The 19042-nt window shown below is 44.2% G+C and overlaps 1 protein-coding gene across 7 annotated transcripts in view; it reads right to left on the bottom strand.

Moving 5' to 3' along the window:
* DGKI (diacylglycerol kinase iota) overlaps positions 1-19042 on the bottom strand; it is a 443272-nt gene that overhangs the window by 293578 nt on the left and 130652 nt on the right. For all 7 annotated transcript variants that reach the window (XM_084786170.1, XM_084786172.1, XM_084786173.1 and 4 more), the window contains exon 2: positions 5831-5939. In XM_084786170.1, coding sequence (XP_084642296.1) covers positions 5831-5939 — 109 coding nt within the window. The remainder of the gene's footprint in view (positions 1-5830; positions 5940-19042) is intronic.

The following is a 19042-nucleotide window of genomic DNA, read 5'->3' as shown; positions in this document are numbered from 1 at the left end:
ACTGTAAATTGAGTCACCTTTGCAGAAGCAGCCCGTGACACTTAAGAAGACACATATTATCTGTGGCATTGACACGCTTCTAAATGGGCTAACTCACTCCAAACTGAGAGCTTGGACTCCAGCCCGGGAGACGAGACTATTTTTGGTTTCTATTTTTGAACATCACTTCCTCCCCATTCTAGTAATTTAGCTTATCCCCTCCCAAACTGGCTTAGATGACATGTGTCTTATTGGTGTCAGAAGAAGCAGCCTCCTCGCGTCGTCACTGGGAGGATGAGGAGGGACGACTGTCAGGAGTGGGAAGACCAAGCCTGCCCCTGCCATGAGAATCCACCTCACTGTGCTGCACTGGGAAAAACCTGAAGTGGGGGAGGGGGCGAGTCATTTGGCATTGAAACAGGCTGCACTTGTTTCTTTTGCGAGCTGGCGTTGGAGTCATGTTTAGCAAGCTTTTCAGGAAATCGAGATTATCTGAGCTCCCATCAGTTTCCGAGGATAAGTTCACTTCTTATTGACTGAGCAGAGGAGTCACAATCAATGTGTGCCCCGGCATCAGTAACCAGGCAGGCCTTAGGCTGCCGTGTGCTCTCTATTCTAAATTAAAAAAAATGAGCAAAAGACAGTGTCTGGCTCCTCAAGTAGCCAGAAACCTAACCAAAGGCCTCAGATTAAGTCAAGCAAGAAGCACTAGCTGGGTTCTGTTTGTGAGACAGCTCACTATGAGCTAAGGAAGCACACAGTCAAGGGGATTAGGGAAATGGCTTGAGTAAGAGATAATCAGGGCCTAGGGGAGGGAGGGATGGAGGGAGGGATGGAGGGAGGGATGGAGGGAGGGATGGAGGGAGGGATGGAGGGAGGGATGGAGGGAGGGAGGGTGGATGGGAGCAAGGGAAGGAGGGGCAGAGATAGAGACAGAGACAGAAAACAGAGGAACGGGTACAGGAAACAACAGTCTACATGCTGGGTTGAGCCCAACTGTCACTGCTGTCCCTAGGAGACTGTGGCACCTCACTGAAGTCTGGCTTGGACACTTTCATGTACCATCATTAACGAGTTGCATGCACGTGAAGACAGCCTGTGCCCAGACAGCAAGAGCAAATATTGGCAAAGTTATCAAGGAGCATTGCCAACTGACCAGGGTCACAGCACACCGCTTGAGTAAACCACAGGAGAGGTGGTGGGGCTTAAAGGGTAAGCTGTAGTTGGTGAGGGGGAGGGCAGGGGTATGTGTCATGTGGGGGGGCGGGCGGATGAGAAGGAGAAAATGGAATCCCTGAAAGAAATTAAGCCCCTATTCACAAAGCATAAAAACTGTCTTTGACAACTGTACGCTCCCAGCCACACTGTGATGCCTGCATCTGTGAGCACCCAGGACCCTCAATAGCAGACTAATTCCCAAAGCCTGGGGCCATTACTCTGAAGTAAATGACAGTGTTCTCGAATGGGGGACCTTCCTACAAAAAGTAGGACCCTAGGGATAGGCACCTAGGGTTCAGGTGCACCCAGAACAGCTTCCGCATCTGTTTTCAAGTTGGTGGATTGAGGCAACTACTGGGTACAGAGTTGGGGTGTCAGAGTGTCAGGGTATGGAGATGGTGCTTAGCCCCCTGAGCTCACAAGGTATGGAGCAAAGAGTTTCTGCTGAAGAATCAAAGAGGCCGTGAAGAACAAGGGGCTCCCACCAGCCCTGCTCTGCATTGTGCTACTGGACCCACGGCCCTCAGGAGTGCCACACAGCATTCTATGAACCCAGGACTTACCCAGGGCTAGTGACTGAAGTACATGCCATTTGCTTGTTTGCCTATGGGTGCCGGAAATCCAAACCAGGAACTTCTGTCTTCCTGTCAAGTGTTCTACCATTGATCTACACCCTGACTCTTCACTACGTATCTCCCATCTCATTTTTTTTTTAAATTCTTTCTATTCTCGTGTTTATTTGGGAGACTCTTTAAGAGGCTCTAAGCCTAATCAGTCCTTAATAAATAATATCACTGAGGAAGTTTTGTCATTTAGCGATGCAGTCGAGTGGCTAGTGGTGGCAAATGTGTTTGCACGCTGCTTTTCCAAGGGGAGCCAAAAGAAAGGGTTGTCATGGAGAGGTGGTCAAGCTTGAGGGCACTTCCTGTGCTTTACACAAAATAAGGAAATCCCAGAACTCCTTCTTGGGTCCCTTGAGCAGAAGGGCCAGTTAACACATAGTGTATTCGGCAGAAAGAGGCCAGCATTTTAAAGCCAGACTCCTTTAAACCCTTACAGAAAAAGTCAGAAGACACTGAAATGTGTTTAGTCATCTCCTCCTTCCTGAACGTTTTGTGCAATAGGGTACTGGTCATCGCTGGCCTTCTATCTGCTGGCACTGTGACTGCCAAACGTCACATGAGAGTCTCTCTGAGAGGGAGTGTCCCCCTGCCTTCGGCTCTCCTGCTGAATTTTCAGCAGATCGCCATCACAGGGTGCCCACAATCACCAGGGAGGAGGGGAAAGAGGGACAAAAGACCACAAGGCACATCCAGCCTGAGCTCTTTTTTATTTGGTCCCTGCGGGGTATCACAGCCTCCCACCACCAGCCAAAAATAGTTACGATGGATGCTATAGCGCACACCTCTCCGTGGGAATCGGAAAATAAGGCCTGCTGGCCTAACACTGGTTTTGGGCAGGGAATTTACTACAAGCATTTGCTGCTAACTATTTCCAGCATCAGCCATCACCAGATGTCTTTTCTCTTATCACAATGACAGCCCCTTCCCGTCCCCTGCCCTCATGACCTGTCTTGGTCCAGGCATCTCTGTGCTGTGTTCCCACTGTTGGTTTCTTTCTACCCATGAATTTTTGTCTCAATAAACAGAATAACCACAGATTCTTCACCTGCCTTGATCCCACAAAACCTACCCAGGATGTAAAACAGGGATGGTAGCATTCGCTGGGGGCAGAAAAGGATGCCATAATGAACAGAAATTAAATTGTGGCTGGCATACTTTAAAAACACATCAAAAGGCAGGTGGGTTTAAACAAAGATGTGAGAAGACGTGCTAGACAGCTACCTCTCGCCAACTCAGACAGACCAAATATTTAAACGCAAGGCCTGACACTATAAAATATTCAGTTTGATAGGACAAAATTTCTACCAAATATGTAAGTGCAGGGCCTGACACTATAAAATATATGGTTTAATGGAACAAATTTTCTGAAGAGGTCCCAAAAGAACAAGAAATCAAGGAAAAACAAGAAGTTCCATATAAATGTCAAACACTTCTACACAGCACAGATAATAGGCAACGGAGTTAAAGGACAAACTGCAGGGTGCGTAGAAAGCATTTCAGACTGCATATCTGATATGTGTGTGTACATACATACATATACATATATATATACATACATATATATATTGAAACTTAAAGAACTCAACAGCCAATAAATATTCCACCTCAAAAATGGATAGTAGATCTACATTAACATGTCTCAAAATAAAGACATGTAAGTGACCAGCTGATGTATTTTTAAAAAGTAAGTGTCACTAATCATTAAGATAATAGAAATCAAAACTACAATGGATTGGCCCCTCCTTCCATAACAGTGGCTCTCATCACAAAGACAGAAGTTAACACATACTGTAGAGGATGTTGAGAAAGGGAGCCTGCAGGCCATCGGTGGGAATGGTAGCAGGCCTAGCCACAAGAACACAATGGGTATGCCTATAAAAAATACAAAATAGAACCACTGTCTGACCTAACAATCCCACTCCCAGATCTACAGATCTGGAAACTTCCTCTGATTTACAGAATTAGAAGAGACAGCTGCACTGCCATGTTCATTGGAGCACTATTCACAACAGTCAGGAAATGGGAGCAGCCTTAAGTGCCCACCAACAGAAGAATCTCAGTGTTGGGGAGGTAGAGACAGGCAGACACCTGGGGCTCCTAGCCTACTTGGCAAGTCCCAAGCCAATGAGAAACCTTGTTTTTCAAAAAAAACAATCACTCCTGCGGGGTAACACCCAGGGTAGAACTCTGGCCTCCACACTCATGTGCGCAGGCACCCCTCCTTTCACAAAAACGCAATCTGTTCGCATGCTTGTGTTTACTGGTAAAGGGTTAAAAGAGTCACTGGACGCAAAGCAGATGCTGAACAAAGTGACTCAGAACACACAGATGGAGGGTACCGGAAGGATGTCAATGCTCTTTCATATACACACTCGAAGCTTGAGGAAGGTATTGACATTGGAAGCAGAACACAGACAGTTCCTGAGGCTCGTTCCAGTTCTAGAAAGGGCCCATTAGTAAAGAGTGGGGAAGCTGGAGCTGGTGGCCGGTGTCTGCAGTCTAGCCTCCTTTCGGATTCAAGGTCAGCTTCAGTAACATTGTGCATTCTAGGCAGGCCTGGCCTACTGAGAGAGACGCTGTTCTCTGAGAATAAGTAAAATTAAGGGTTTCGGGAATCATTTAATGATGGAGTGCTGGCCCTAGGCTCAAACCATACTACACAGCAGAGCCTTTTCATTTTATATGTTTACATGCCTTGGGGGACTGTATATGTGACTGTATATGTAACAGTGATGTTTACAGCAGAGACAGAGGCAGGACGATTCTGTAATGGTTTCTTTGCCTGATCCAGCAAATATTCAGATGACTTAGGGGCAGGAGAAAAGGATCTACCATTATATTTGTGCCAATAATATTTAGCTAATGTTCCAATAATTTTTAGCTTTAAAAGCACCAAAAAAAAAAAAAAAGAAAGAAAGAAATGAATATTTCCCATTATTCCCCCAATAGAAGCTGAGGCCAAGTCTCACTCGCTACTGGGCAACCCTTTTTCCGCTTGTCAGACTGTGTCATTGGCTTACTGGAGAAGCATCTATCAGCGTTCCGACAGTAAGTCCCTCTAAAGCATTTCAGTTCTGCCAAGCTGAAAGACTGTGCAAATAAGATTTATCCATACATACACGGGCATTGAAAACAGCCATGCCTTTAAGTCTTAGTTCAAATCAAAGACCCTTTTAGGCCAACATAAAATTCAGAGCTTACGTTTTATAGTCTGTTGCTAAGGGTGTTACTTTTCAATTCAATAAAATGTCATATTATCAGTGAGGGGGAAATATGGTGCATACACAGAGTGGGATATTTATCCACAGCAAAGAAAGTCCTGTCGTTTGCAACATAGACAGAATTGGAGATGTTCAGGTTTAGTCAAATAAGTGAGGCACTAAGTAGAGTGCCTTGCAGTCTCACGTATAAATTACTACAAGGTTTACCTTACACTGAGAGCGAGGTGACTAAAGGCTAGGAGAGACATGAAATACTCAAGGGAAAGATTCTTCAATGGACGGTACGTCACAGTTAGATACAGGTCCACAGTAGAGTGACCATAAACAACGAGTACTTCTTTACACGATTAAACAAACAGTACAGTACTTTGCAGGAGTGTAGGAAAAAAGATGTGGACTGCTTGCAGCATACATAACTGATAAATGTTTGAGTAGATATGCTTTACTCTGATTTAAACATACCTTGTGTACATGTGTCAAAACACCACATGGTACACCATCAGCACATATGATTTTTATGTTTTAGTTTGTTAATTTGTTTTCCCCCACGATCTCCCCACCACCACCCAGAAGAAAGGACCTGGAGGAGCCTCTTCTACTCACTGTTGACATAGCAGGGCAGGACTGAAAAGTAGCCCTGCATGTGGCTGGGGCCCACAGCTTTCAGCTTACAGTTAGTGATCTCATTAGCTTGGCCACTGAGGGGTCTCAGCAGATTAGAAAAACACAGCACATAACTGAAATTAACTTGAGGGAAAAAAAAAAAAGAACAAAACAGCAGACACCTACGCTCCAGTCCAAAGTTGCTCTGGGCTCCTTTGCTGGACCATTCGCCACAGGAAGGCCGAGAGGATGTGCCGGAGCCAGATGCTGGAGGCCTGTCCGGGAGATGGCTTTCCTGCAGCAAGAAAAATAAATAAATAAATTAACAAACATACAAGCAATTGCATATGTGCACATATGCATAAAGAGACTCACCTGATATTCTTTGCAACTGTGGTGAGACAACCCATCTCCTAAGAGAGAGAGAGACAAACCCCTACAAGTCAGGGAGCGTAAGGCAGCTGCTTTGTGATAGGACTGCAGGACCAGAAGCTGAGAGCTCAACTTCTTTTCAGGGTGGGGAGCAAGAGTGAAGCCTCTCCACTTACAGGCTAAAAAAAAATGGAGTAGATGTGTGTGATACCTGGGAAGTAACTCAAGTTGTCACCAATGAAACATAAGCCAAGCCCTCTTTCCTGCAGCCCCACTGCCCCAAACCACACTGTTCAGGATGGTTTCCAAAAGAAGCCTGTTCTTAGTCCCTTCTTCCGAGACAGCTTCCTTCTCTTTACAGAGGACCACTGTCCATTGAGCTGAAAGCTCTCAGTGTGAAAAGACTGATTGACATCTGCCAAGAAACAGCCCACATTTCTTCAGCCACCCCTCAACACAATCGAGGGAGCCCACAGCAAGAGGGGCAAGGGGCACAGATACTGTGAACCCCGTCAAGGCAGAGTCAGCAGAAAGATGGGGGACTAGGAGCAGATGGGGAAAGCTGTTTTATACCCTAAAAGGCAGATGGCCTCTTTGCATGTTCATTGACCTATCCAGACTCCACCTAGGAACGGACCTGGTAAGGTTAGGGGAGAACAGTAGCTCTCCACACTCAGAGATAAACATGTGCCTCATGCTGCCACTGTCCTTTCAGTGTGTCTTAGATTTCAGCAGGTGTCCAGCTCTCTGTGTCCTTTGGGGTCTCTTGGAGTCCTACCCAGGAAGCTCCAGAATTAAGGTCTTCAGTAGTTAGGAACTATCAAAAACAGCTTGCTGCCAAGTTCCCCAATGCTCCCACAGGCCTCCGGCAACAATTCCCCCAGATTCATCTTAAAGGTGGAAGACTTGAAGGAAGACAGTCCTTTCTGCATTTTCTCCAAGACAGATAATTAACAACATCAACTTTGTCTCCTCAAGACAAAGTTTATTCCATACCCTGAGCCATATACTTGAGAAAGGAAGAGTAGCTAAGTGTGGTGACAAAGGCCTGGGATTCCAGCATTAGCTCAGGAGGATTTGAAGATAGAAAGATCAAGGCTATCCTGGGCTACATAGCACGACATTGATGTGGAAAATAAAAGTAAGTGGGCATTTAAAGGTGTAAGATAGTTTAACATAAGAAACAAAGGAGTAGGGAGGGAAGAGAGAATGTTCTATGGAAATCCTTCTCTCTCAGAAGTTTTCCTCCCACACTGAAGCACTTCTGGCACGTTTCTTAGGGTCTTTCTCTAGCTTCAAAGGTCTGTCATCAATGTTAATCCAATTATCAACATTAAAAAAAACACGGATTTCTGGAATCAGAAACTATAGGTTCTTCCTTTGGGTCTTCAAGAGTCTCCACAACCTACATCTAAGTGTCAAAAAAAAAAAAAACCATAGCAAGGGGGTGAGATAGAAGTATTGCCATCTCAAAGCTTGCTTGGGCAACATAATATGTTTGAGGCTAGCCTGGGCAACTTAGCAAAAATCAAAATGTAACTATATGCAAAAGTCTCTGGTTAAAAGTTTAGTTGGAGGACGGGGCAATGGGAAAGAGGGAGAGAGAGAGAAGAAAGGGAAGAAGGAGAAAGGGGAGGAAGGAGGGAGCAAAAAGAAAAACAACCTTGGGTTCAGGCTTGGTCCTTAGGCAGGCAGACAGGCAGACAGACAGACACACACACACACACACACACACACACACACACACACACACACACACACACAAGCATAAAGCCTTAGGATGGCTGAAGAACTCTTAAATTTTATATGAGATAAAAACAGGTCTTTCAGAGTTTCACAAACTATCCAAGAGAGTTGGGACCAGGAAAAAAGAGGGAGAGGAAAAGAGGTGGAAGGAGCAGGAAAGAAGGAGATCAAGGAATCAAAGAGAAGGGAAAGGCGGAAGAGAAAGAGAAGGAGAAAAGAAATAAAATTCCATTGTCAAGTCTTCATAGAAACCACTGAGCAAGTGAATTCAGGTCCTGAGGACCATGGACCATGGCAGCCAAATTTCATTACCCTCTGTAACTAGGAACCAACCCCTAACCCAGCAATGAACTACCCAAGCTACTGAATCAGGACACAAGGCATCCGTACAGTACAGAACATTTGTGTGGCGCCTGGAGAGATCCAGCTAGTGCTTCCAGGATTCCCAAAGCATAACCTTTTCTGGCCTGTGATTAGAAGCCACTATGTCTTCTGTTTATTTTTCATTTATTCCTCATTATGGACAAAAATTTAAGGTTAAATTTGTAATATTAACAAAATAAAATGGTATATATAATCCACATACAAGCATTAATTAGAAGGGAAAATGTGTTCAGAGGCATCATGATTAGCTGCCGGTCTGTTACCAAGGGTGCCTCTTAGAAAAGTTGATTTATAAAACACAGAATAGAAAATCATAAATAGAAAATATGGGGGCATGGAAGGCACTTTTAATTTGATTTCAGCTTTCTACTCTTCTAAGCAGGAAAACATCATTTTTTCTAATAGTTCATACACAAATAGACATTTTTCCTCAAAGAATATGTATCTGAGACCTCAACTAAAATCACCATGTGATGGTTTTCTATTTACATCCATCATGGTGGTAGAAGATGACATGAAATTCTAGCCGAATTTGGTGTATGGATGGAAGAGGTGAGGGCAGCAGTTTGACACTACAATTTGCTCCAATAAAACAATAAGCGGGAGTTCAACTTCCTGTCCTTTCTTCCTTCTCAGAATCCTCCCAGATGCACGGGCGGCAAAGCGTGAAATGCCAACGATTCTATTAACTTCACAACATCACTTTGTGAGGAGTGAGCATTCTCACAAGTGCACGTCTGAAGAGAACTGTGATATTAACTGTGAAATAAATATGAAAAGAAAATACTTCATAATGCGGTTTCCAGAGCATAAAGTCACAGTTAATGTCAATTACCTGACATGAAAGACTGCGAACACATTTCAAGAACAAAAATCCGCTGTACATGTTAAATAGCACCCTATCATTCCTTTCCTCCATTCAGTAAGACTATCAACCCCTAAAGGACAGGGTTCCATTCATCCACTAATCCTGTTATGTCTAGGCCACGGGTAGACTCCGCAAATATTCAATAAATGCTTTCTGAATTAATGAATGAACTTGACCAAGAAGCTAAGCAAAACAGCTTGCTGATTAGATCAGAGCCTGGGAAAAATCCAATTAGGAGGGTTTGAGTAATGCCCCATGCTTTATACTTCAGAGATGCTCTTTGCTGAGTGGGCCTGAAATCCTTCAAAGCAGCTCTTTAAAAATAAATGCAGCTGGGCACAGTGGCATGTGCCAGGATTTTAAGCCCAGCATCCAAAAGCCCAAAGAAGATCCAGGAGGGCAGCACATCCAAGACCAACCTGGACTGTGCCCATAGGGAGACACTTCTAAACACCCCCCCCCCAAGTAATAATAAATACACATAGATGAGGTAGAATCCATCCTTCGGTCCAGGCCTTCCAGGGTGGGGCATGCTTGTAATCCTTGTACTGGGGAGCCAGAAGCAGGAGGATCACCAAGTCAGGGTTATTCATGGCCTGGACCAAGCCATCTCATTAAAAACAAAAAACAGAGAAAGAGAGGAAGAGAGGGAGGGAGGAAAGGAGGAAAGAAGGGAGGGAGGAAGAGAGAGTGGGAGGAAGGGAATGACAAAGGGAAGGGAGGGACCAAAGAGTAAGGAACAAAGAGAAAAAAATTTAACCTTGGAATTGCCAAAAACTGCTTGGTTGGTATGAAGCTAGCTCTGAATTAGCATCCTATTATCCTGTTTATAAAGGATATATGAGAGTATTAGGTTTTTTTAGACAAGGTTTCACCCTGTACCCATGGCTAGCTGACTTGCCTGAAGTTACTATATAGACCAAGATGGCCTCAAACCTATAGAAATCCTTCTGCCCCTGCCTCCCAAATGCACCATCACCACCTCCAGCAAGGGCACTAATTCTTTTAAAATGCAATCACTCAAAGAAAGACATAGCATAAACACTCTTCCATAAACAAGATCTTTTAAAGTGCATGAGAAGACATACGAGACTGGTTATTCAGCCATGGCACCCTCTCGGGATCCATTTCTAACTTTTAATCTATTCTCATTTCAACTTACATGACTGACTCCCAGAGGCGAGCCATCTGCACTGGACCTGCCACTCTCTAAGACCAAGCATGGGAAAGTAACAGAGAAGGGAGAGCGTGGTTTGGAGAGGCTATCTAGAGACTGACAGGAGAAGTGGGTGTGTTCATCTTAGCCTTCTAGAAAGGAGCCAGCTATCTAAAAAGTTGCCCCGCTCCTTGGTTATATTCCACAACTACCTCACCAGGCAATCTGTGGGGCTGACGTGCAGCACAGTAGTAGAGTACTTGTCTAATATGTGTGAGGTTCTGAGTTCAATTCCCAGACCTTAAAACAGGCACAAAGAGACATGGTGTGCAGTAGTGTGTGTGTGTGTGTGTGTGTGTGTGTGTGTGTGCGCGCGCACGTGCGCATGCATGAGCACTTTCTTTTATGTCATGTAGACCTTAGCTGCTTTTATCCAAGGGAACCCATACTGCTTCTCAATTAACCTAAACAAACAGCTGAAGCGCTAATAGTCCACACAGTAAGAACCAGTCCCAAACCTTATAAAAATGTAAATATTCCACCCATGATTTATGTGGGGGAACAAACTGTGTGATTACTTGAGCCAAAACCTTACTCTAAATTGCTTATGAATTCAAAGTAGTTTTTTGATGATCTTAAATGGACATCAAAATCTTCAAGGATGTAATTATTATTGGGGGCGGGAGGAAGGCGGGAGGAAGCTGAGTTTTGTTTCCTAAGGTGTGTTAAGTCATTCAGAAAATCACTTCAGTATTGAATCTTCGAAACAGTATACCCGTGGAGTGTGGACTCTTCTACTCTCGTGGTGGTTCCTGACAAAACAGTGAGACTGGGATGCCGAACTCTTGTCCACAGTGGAGTTTGAGTTGGTCCCTTTAAAAGCTTTCCAGGAGGCTGGGACACAGCTCAGTGGTGTGATAAATATGTACCTAGCATGTGGAGGGGCTGTGGATTTAGTCCTCAGCACTAGAAGAAGGGGGGGGGGGGTAAACAGAAAAGAGGATACAGGTGTCTAAGCATGCCTAATGCATCTCCAAGTTAAGCACCACTGTCACAAAGCTGTGCAGGCTTTGACTATTGTGCCTACTAAAGTGACTAAGCTTATTCATTCTATATTTTCCATAGAGATTTTTCTATATTCATTCCCATATTCATCATCCAACAATGTATGTACCGAGCATCTATTTAATGTGAAGCACTGTCCTAGATGTGTAGATTCATGAATGAATTCAGCTGACAATCGTTGCTGCTTGTGCAAAGCTCACAAGATTTTTCCCCACAGTGGACCGTTGCACATGTTTTATGGACTCCTTACAGTAACGAGGCAGGGACTTTCATTATCCCTAGTCCGGAGGAAGAGCAGTGAAGCCACCTACCCAAAGTCTTATGCATAGGAGGAGAGGCAAATAGATGTGAACCAGGAGATTTAACACTTTCCTGTGAATGCTTCGTCCTGTTGCACAATCCCACACGGCTCGGAACCCTGACAGCACACACATTCATACCCCCATGACCACATCACTCGCCTTTTCTATGCTTGTCTCCCGGTTGCCTTAACTATGAGCGGCCTTTCACCACAATAAGGATCAAGCTTCAACAAACAGGAGGGAGATCAATGAATGTACAGGTTAAGAGCAGAGCTGGGAGGGATGTGGGAGAGAGCCAGCACTAATAGCGCCACCCACAGGTCAGTGCCTGGGTCAGCAGAGCTGGGAGGGATGTGGGAGAGAGCCAGCACTAATAGCGCCACCTACAGGTCAGTGCCTGGGTCAGCAGAGCTGGGAGGGATGTGGGAGAGAGCCAGCACTAACCGCTCCACCCACAGGTCAGTGCCTGGGTCAGCAGAGCTGGGAGGGATGTGGGAGAGAGCCAGCACTAATAGCGCCACCCACAGGTCAGTACCTGGGTCAGCAGGACTGGGAGGGATGTGGGAGAGAGCCAGCACTAATAGCGCCACCCACAGGTCAGTGCCTGGGTCAGCAGAGCTGGGAGGGATGTGGGAGAGAGCCAGCACTAATAGCGCCACCCACAGGTCAGTACCTGGGTCAGCAGGACTGGGAGGGATGTGGGAGAGAGCCAGCACTAATAGCGCCACCTACAGGTCAGTGCCTGGGTCAGCCTGCATCAGAAAGGCCACCTCTTGCACAATGCGAACTACCACAGAGACTCACAGGTAAGGAATGTGCAGAGAGTGAGACTCTGGGGCAGGCTTCCAGTGCCTGTCAGAGAGCTCAAAGGTGCTCACTCAAACAGAAATTTCTTCTGGTTGGGGACTACTTCTCATTGCTCGGCCCTGAGCTGCCTGCCTCACTCAGGCACTCTTCTCCCCTCAGACAAACTCAACATTTTGAAACTAAATATGCAAGCCAAATCTACAGTATTCATCTATTGTGCTGTGTTATGTAAATGAGCAGAGCAGGAAAACGATGTGTTTAATTTATAACGGTGGACTCGCTATTAAACGCAAGCACTTCTGCTAGACAGGAGCAATTTCCCACAGAGAACTCATCATAACCACATCTGCAAAGCAATGTAGGCATGACGGAGGCCGTGATAATAAACCTCCTTGTAAAACCAAGATTTCTTAGCTAAAATTCTCTCAGGAATTAATGGCCTTTCCTCTCTAAGGAATTATTTGAAGAGAGAAACTTATCCCCCAGGATAGCAAATGGGTCGAGTTGTGTCGCCCCTCGCACCCATCCCCAGTATCTCCTCTATAGAAGTCCTAGCCCTAGAGTGCAATACCCCAGAATCTGACCTTCTCTCAAGACTGGGTCTTTAGAGAGAAGACTGAGTTTAAATGAGCTCATCAGAATGGACACCTGACGCACTGGACCTGGTGTCAGCAAGAAACGTGGACACACGGACCCAGACTCACACTTCAAGACAAAACTACATGGAAACAGGGGTCAAGATGAAGGCGGTGTGGCTACACACCCAGGACAGCTAGAGATGGCCAGGGGCTAGGGGAGGGTCTTGCAGAAGCTTCTCCCTCACAGCCACAGCACACTCGTCTCAGGTGTGCAAGTGTCTATCATTTGAGCTGCTCAGCTCATGAAACTTGAGTATGAGACCCATAGCAAACCTTCAAAACTGGACCCCCAGTTTAGAGTGAGCACAACAGCTTGAACAAACCTCAGACCTTTCATTTGTCTTTTCCTGTTGCCCCACAGAGCTTCCGGCACCCTCCTATCATAATTCTACCTCAGAAAACAGTAATACTAAAGAGAGACACTTTCTAATGAAAACTCAAGGTAAAAGACGTTTTTCTCATACAAACCTCGGAAAATCTGACAAAAATTTAGACAACGCATTGGTGAAGTAAGGTGCAGATTTAATGCAAAGTCAACATACAGAGAAGAAACTGAAAATTCTGAAAAGAAAGAGACGCCTGTGAAGACTGAGCTAAATGTGAGAGAAGCTTTGTACAGGTTAAAAGGATTATCCTTTGGGGGCTTGGGAAATGCTTGCCGTGCAGACATGCAGACCGGAGTTTGGATTGCAAGTACCCTCATAAAAACACCAGCAACAGCCATGTATGCCTGGGATCCTAGTGCTGGGGAGGAAGAGACAGGGGACCCCTCAGGCTGGTTGGCCAGCTAGTCTAGCCTCCTCAGTGGGCTCCTGGTTAAGTAAGGAGCCATGTCTGAAAACATAGGTGAGAGCACTGGACACTCAGCATCAACCTCTGGCTCCCACACGCATTCCCATGTGCATACACACACACACATACACCATGTGCATACACACAAATACACCATATACACATGCGCGCACACACGCACACACACACAATTTTAAGATAAGATTACACCTCCTGTGCTGTTAGCTTCTCTTTTACCCTATAGAAATGTAACACCTCAACTTTGTACAAGCCAACTGCTAAATTGATAGCAACAAGACCATTGCCTCTGTTTCCAGTTAATAATCAAATATACAGAAACAGCAAGATTACCACACACAGAAGTATGAGATAAGAGTCAATTGCTGAATAACAAGGCTCTATTTTTATTGGGGCTAATTAGAATAAAGCTGGATTAAAATAGTATTGAAAACACCAAGCAATGCCCATTTTCCCAGTGCCACAATGTCTGGTAATTTGATTCTTACTACTTATGGTTTCAACTATGACTTGGATCCCTGGAGTAACTTTACAGCTACCTCAAATATCCTGAAAATTTTCTTGAAGTAAGTTCTTCTGCTTCCCCCCAAAAAAGAGTTTATTGGCATCAGGAATGCACTGGGCATTCTTGTAACCATCTTCTCTGGGGTCGCATATGCTCTGAGACAAAGCATTTCAAGGTTTCTGGAGAATGCCTGTCAGCAAGTGAGGGAAGCAAGCCAGTCAAACAGCAGTTGACGTCACCTTAGCAGGGGAGCAGAAGATAAGCCAGTCCTCCAGAACTGGCACAATTTCAGATGAAGACACAAGCAGCAACCAGCAGTTAAACTTGGGACAGTCTCTGGGAAAGAACTGGTCAGAGGCAAGAGATTCTCTTATGCCTGGGGCTCAGCTGTTTAAAAAAAGATATCCAAAATGGAACAAATTTAGGAGAAAAACATTAGCCTGGGAACATAAGCCGTTTGAGATTTTATAGAAATGTTATAAAAGATTTAAATCCACAGAGCAGTTCTCAGAAAGACTACTGGTCCAGCTTCATTTCTACTGTTGTTATAAAATACCCCGATAAAAAGTAATGTAAAGGATTAGGGGGTGTCTTACAATTCCAGGTATCAGGGACTTCACAGCAGCAGGAGCTTGAACTAACTAATCACATCCAGTCAAGAGCGGAGAAAAGGGGGCGCAGGTAAGCTCGCTTTGTCTTTATTCTCGGCTCCACTCCTATGGCTCCACTCTCATATGCCCAGGGACCCTAACCAGGGAATGGTGCCACCCACAGTAGGCTGTGTGTGCACTGTATTAAGAAAATCCCCCCACAGCACGTCCATGGGTCAAGCCAACGTAGGCAACCCTCCATTGAAGCTCTTTTCCCAGGTGATTCCCAGGTGAAACAAGTTAGCAGGGCTGCTAACTGGAGATGTCTTTAGCACCCCTTTTCCTGTTTCCACACTGGCGCCCCAGTCCTGGCTCCATTCAATTTCCCAGCACAAATCAAATCACAGGTTGCTGGAGGAAGTGGAGAGTTTGATTGGGAAGGTACACAAGGCAACTCTGGGGTGAAGAAAGTGCTCCCCATCTTAATGAAGGCATTGTTAACAAACTTGTTGACATTAGTTGGAGCAGATTCATTTGCTCTAAATATATATGTCCATAAAATCTTCAAGTAAAAAGAATAAAGCATAAAATTTGCTATCAAACCAGAAATCAATCTTCAGTTGCTGACCACTCAAAGATAATTATCGAAATAATTTACTGTGGAACTCAACTCATTTAATTTTTGAATGAGAGTTTTCTCGTCCAAATATTTCGTGAATTATGATACGGGGATCACCACCTGTTCCCTGCTGGATAGTGACCCATCAACAACAGCAATCTCTTTCTACTGCATAACCACACTCATTGAAACATTGCTCATTCCCATGCTATTTCTAAAACTCCTCCTTCCTCCCATAGACTGTGGCACAGAGGGCTGACCTGCAGGGAAGGCAGCCTTGCTTACTGAATGTTTCTTAGGACAGAGCAGAGGTTTTGAAGGTTAATGAAGTGCTAGGACTACAGGCAGGACCGGTAGCTGGCAATGAAACCCGGACTGCACGAAACTTGCATGGAACGAGCAACGCTTCTAACTTCATCACCGTGGGCAAGTTCATAAACTGCCCTGAGCCTTTTCTTCAACTGAGCAAAAGAAGATGATCTAATACAGAAAGTATGAGAGGATAAACTCCCGTACATAATGAAAATATTGCTCTTTAGAGCTATAGACTACTGGATTCATTCACAGGCAGAGGTGGGTTTACTGTGGAGCTAATGAGGTATAGACTTCAGGTTTCTCACTCTGGTGGGTTCCTGTGAGGACTGGAAGAGACATAGCTTTTCAGGTAAAAGAGGAGAAAAACTAATCAGAAAGCATTTGTTTCTAAGCACCTCTGGCCTGTTCTCTAACAAGAGTTAAAAATGGGAGTAGGGGAGGAGAGAAAGAGAAACTAGACCTCAAAAATCACACGTGCCTGAAACATCACAAACAAAACATGAGGGGAAAGAAAAGTTCTCCAAAGGGCTTAAGTTCATGGAGCCTCATGGAGGCTTCTGTTCATGCTCATCCAGACTCATGTCAAGTGTTTGGCAGGAGGTACTTTCTATTGATGATTTGTCCTTAGTGTCTAGGAAAGAAATACAAAGTCTCCCAGAGTAGGGTGGGAGTGAGCAGAAAACAGCTCTCAACCTGTGTCTCAACCTGGAATATTTTAAAAATAAGAAGACTTATGAAGTCTACATAAAAAACTATTGGCATGGGGGAATTAAAGAGTCAGCCAGTGGAACGTCTACAAAACTGAAATGATCATAAATTGATCATAAGACAGCACTGAATTTCTCTAAAGGGGTGAAAATTAAGCAAGGGTACACATGTTTTTTAAAAATGACTTTGAAAAAAATAGTTTGGGTATGAGAGTTCTGCCTCTGTGTATGCTCATGCACCACATGTGTGCAGTGACCATGGAGGCCAGTAAAGGGTGTCAGATCCCCCCCCTGGAACTGGAATTACAAGTGGGACAAGGAGCCCAGTAGGTGCCAGGAATGGAACCAGGGTCCTCCAGGATAGCAGCCAGTGCTCCTAACCACTGAGCCATCTCTCTAGCACCACAAAAGTATCCTTTAATAAAGAAAACAATAATTATAATTACCAAGTCTACTACAGCTTCAGAAAGTAAGAGGGAAATAGGAAACAGAATTGGGTGAAAGGAACATTTTAAGATAGATTAGAAACCCATTAAACATCAACTGGAAGAGCCTCATTCATGCAACGGATAATTCAATATTTTGAAGACGTCAAGTATTCCCTGAATTCTTTATATATTTACGACACCTCAGTCAAAACTCTCATTGTTTTCGAGGTAAACATTACAAGCTATTTCTAAAATTTATTTCAAAGAATGAAGAACAAAAAAATAGCCTAGACTCCAAAAGAAAAGATTGACAGCATGGATCTGTTGAGACCTATAAAGCATTGGCCACTACTACAGCATAATACTGAGACATGAGCAAACAAGGAGACAGTGAAACAAAGAAGGGATTAAGAAATGGACCAAAATACAAATAAAAATTCAACTCATAACAGCACTGTTGTAGGACAGATGAAAACGATGGATGTTGCGGTTCAAGTGTGAGATATTCCTAAAGAGTCTCACATATTTGAACACTCGGTCCTCATCTGGTGGCATTCTTTGGGGAAAGTGGAGAACCTTTGGGACATAGAGCCCTGCTGGAGGATGTCAGTCACTGGGGGGTGGGCCTTGAGGATGTCCAACCCAGCCCGACTTCCTGTTTACTCTACTTCCTGAGTACAGCTGCGATGTGACCAACCAGTCAGCCTCCTCTCCTGACACCCTGCCTTCCCTGGCTGCTGTCTATTTCTGCTCCACGGTGAGCTGTATCCCTCTGGAACTAAAGGATGCCATCAAACTAAGCTCTTTCTCCCTCCCCCTGCTTTGTCAGGGGTCCTTTATCACAGGAATGAGAAAAGTAACTAAAACACTGCATTTCCACCCAATATTCCCAAAAAGGAAATTACATCTAAACAGATATAAAGCTGATTCCCAGCAGATTAAGGATGAAGATGTATAATGCTGTAATTTTTAGCAAATGATACAATAAGCAGGGAGGGAAACATTTAATAAATAAGGGTAAGCGAAAATCTACAAATCTTGAGAATTACAAATGTAATGAAATCAAGAAATTCTAAGTGGCACTCCCTTGTCCACGGCAATCAACAGCTGTCTACCTGATCTTAAGGCCTATTCAGAAGGAGGGAAATCAGACCTGGTACTGGAAACCTGGCTAGCTTCCCAGAGATAGTGAGGTCATAGGCCTTAGAAAAGAATCCACTACTACCATTTAGCTAGACAAGCATAAACCTCCTAATTCTAAATCTAATTCTTACACTCACATTACTTTAAATGTACTGACAAAATCTTCTCCCTGAATAGACTGAGATGGGAAGGGAATCAGAATATAAATAAATGAACAATATTTTTAAAAAGAAAATAGAACCGAGAAGAGACTTGATACCCTATGAGCATATAAAGGGGGAGGAATTCCCCCTCAGTCACAGTCATAGGGGAAGGGAGTAAGGGGAAAATGGGAGGGAGGGAGGAATGGGAGAAGACAAGGATAACCATTGAGATGTAATATGAATAAATTAATAAAATTAAATTTAAAAAAAGAAAATAGAAAGGAATTCTGTTGGCTAAAACCACTATGAATAGAGTAAAAAGACAAGTCGAACTAAATGGTTTTATTTTAGTTTTAGATTTAAAAAAAAACTATACCTGTGAATTAGATTAGAAGATATAAATTAGAAAACATATAGTCCTACAGAACGGTGAAGCATAGGTTCAAACAGGTGGATTACAGAAGTAAAAGCCAACCAACAAGCGAAGTTAGAGGTGAAAACATGTTCAGATTCATCAAAGAATTATGTCATCATCTCACCCACCCCTTTCATTTTTCCTCCCACAGCAGCATTCCTTTTCCTGGTGCTTCCAATGATGGTGAAAGTTTTTCAAGTGTGGCATGCTTCCTTCCTAGAGAGATGCAGAACTTCTATAGGATCATAGCAAACACAATATGGCCTGGTGACTCTGGAATATAACTTAATATTTTGTAGAAGCAAAGTAACACACAGCATGGGAATTACTAACTACATGCCAAGGTCCAGATCCCACCTAATGTCTGTCACATAGACAGAACAGT

Source organism: Acomys minous (assembly GCF_964271855.1).
Source record: "Acomys minous genome assembly, chromosome: 6".
Taxonomy (NCBI): Eukaryota; Metazoa; Chordata; class Mammalia; order Rodentia; family Muridae; genus Acomys; species Acomys minous.
This window is presented reverse-complemented; position numbering and strand designations above follow the sequence as displayed.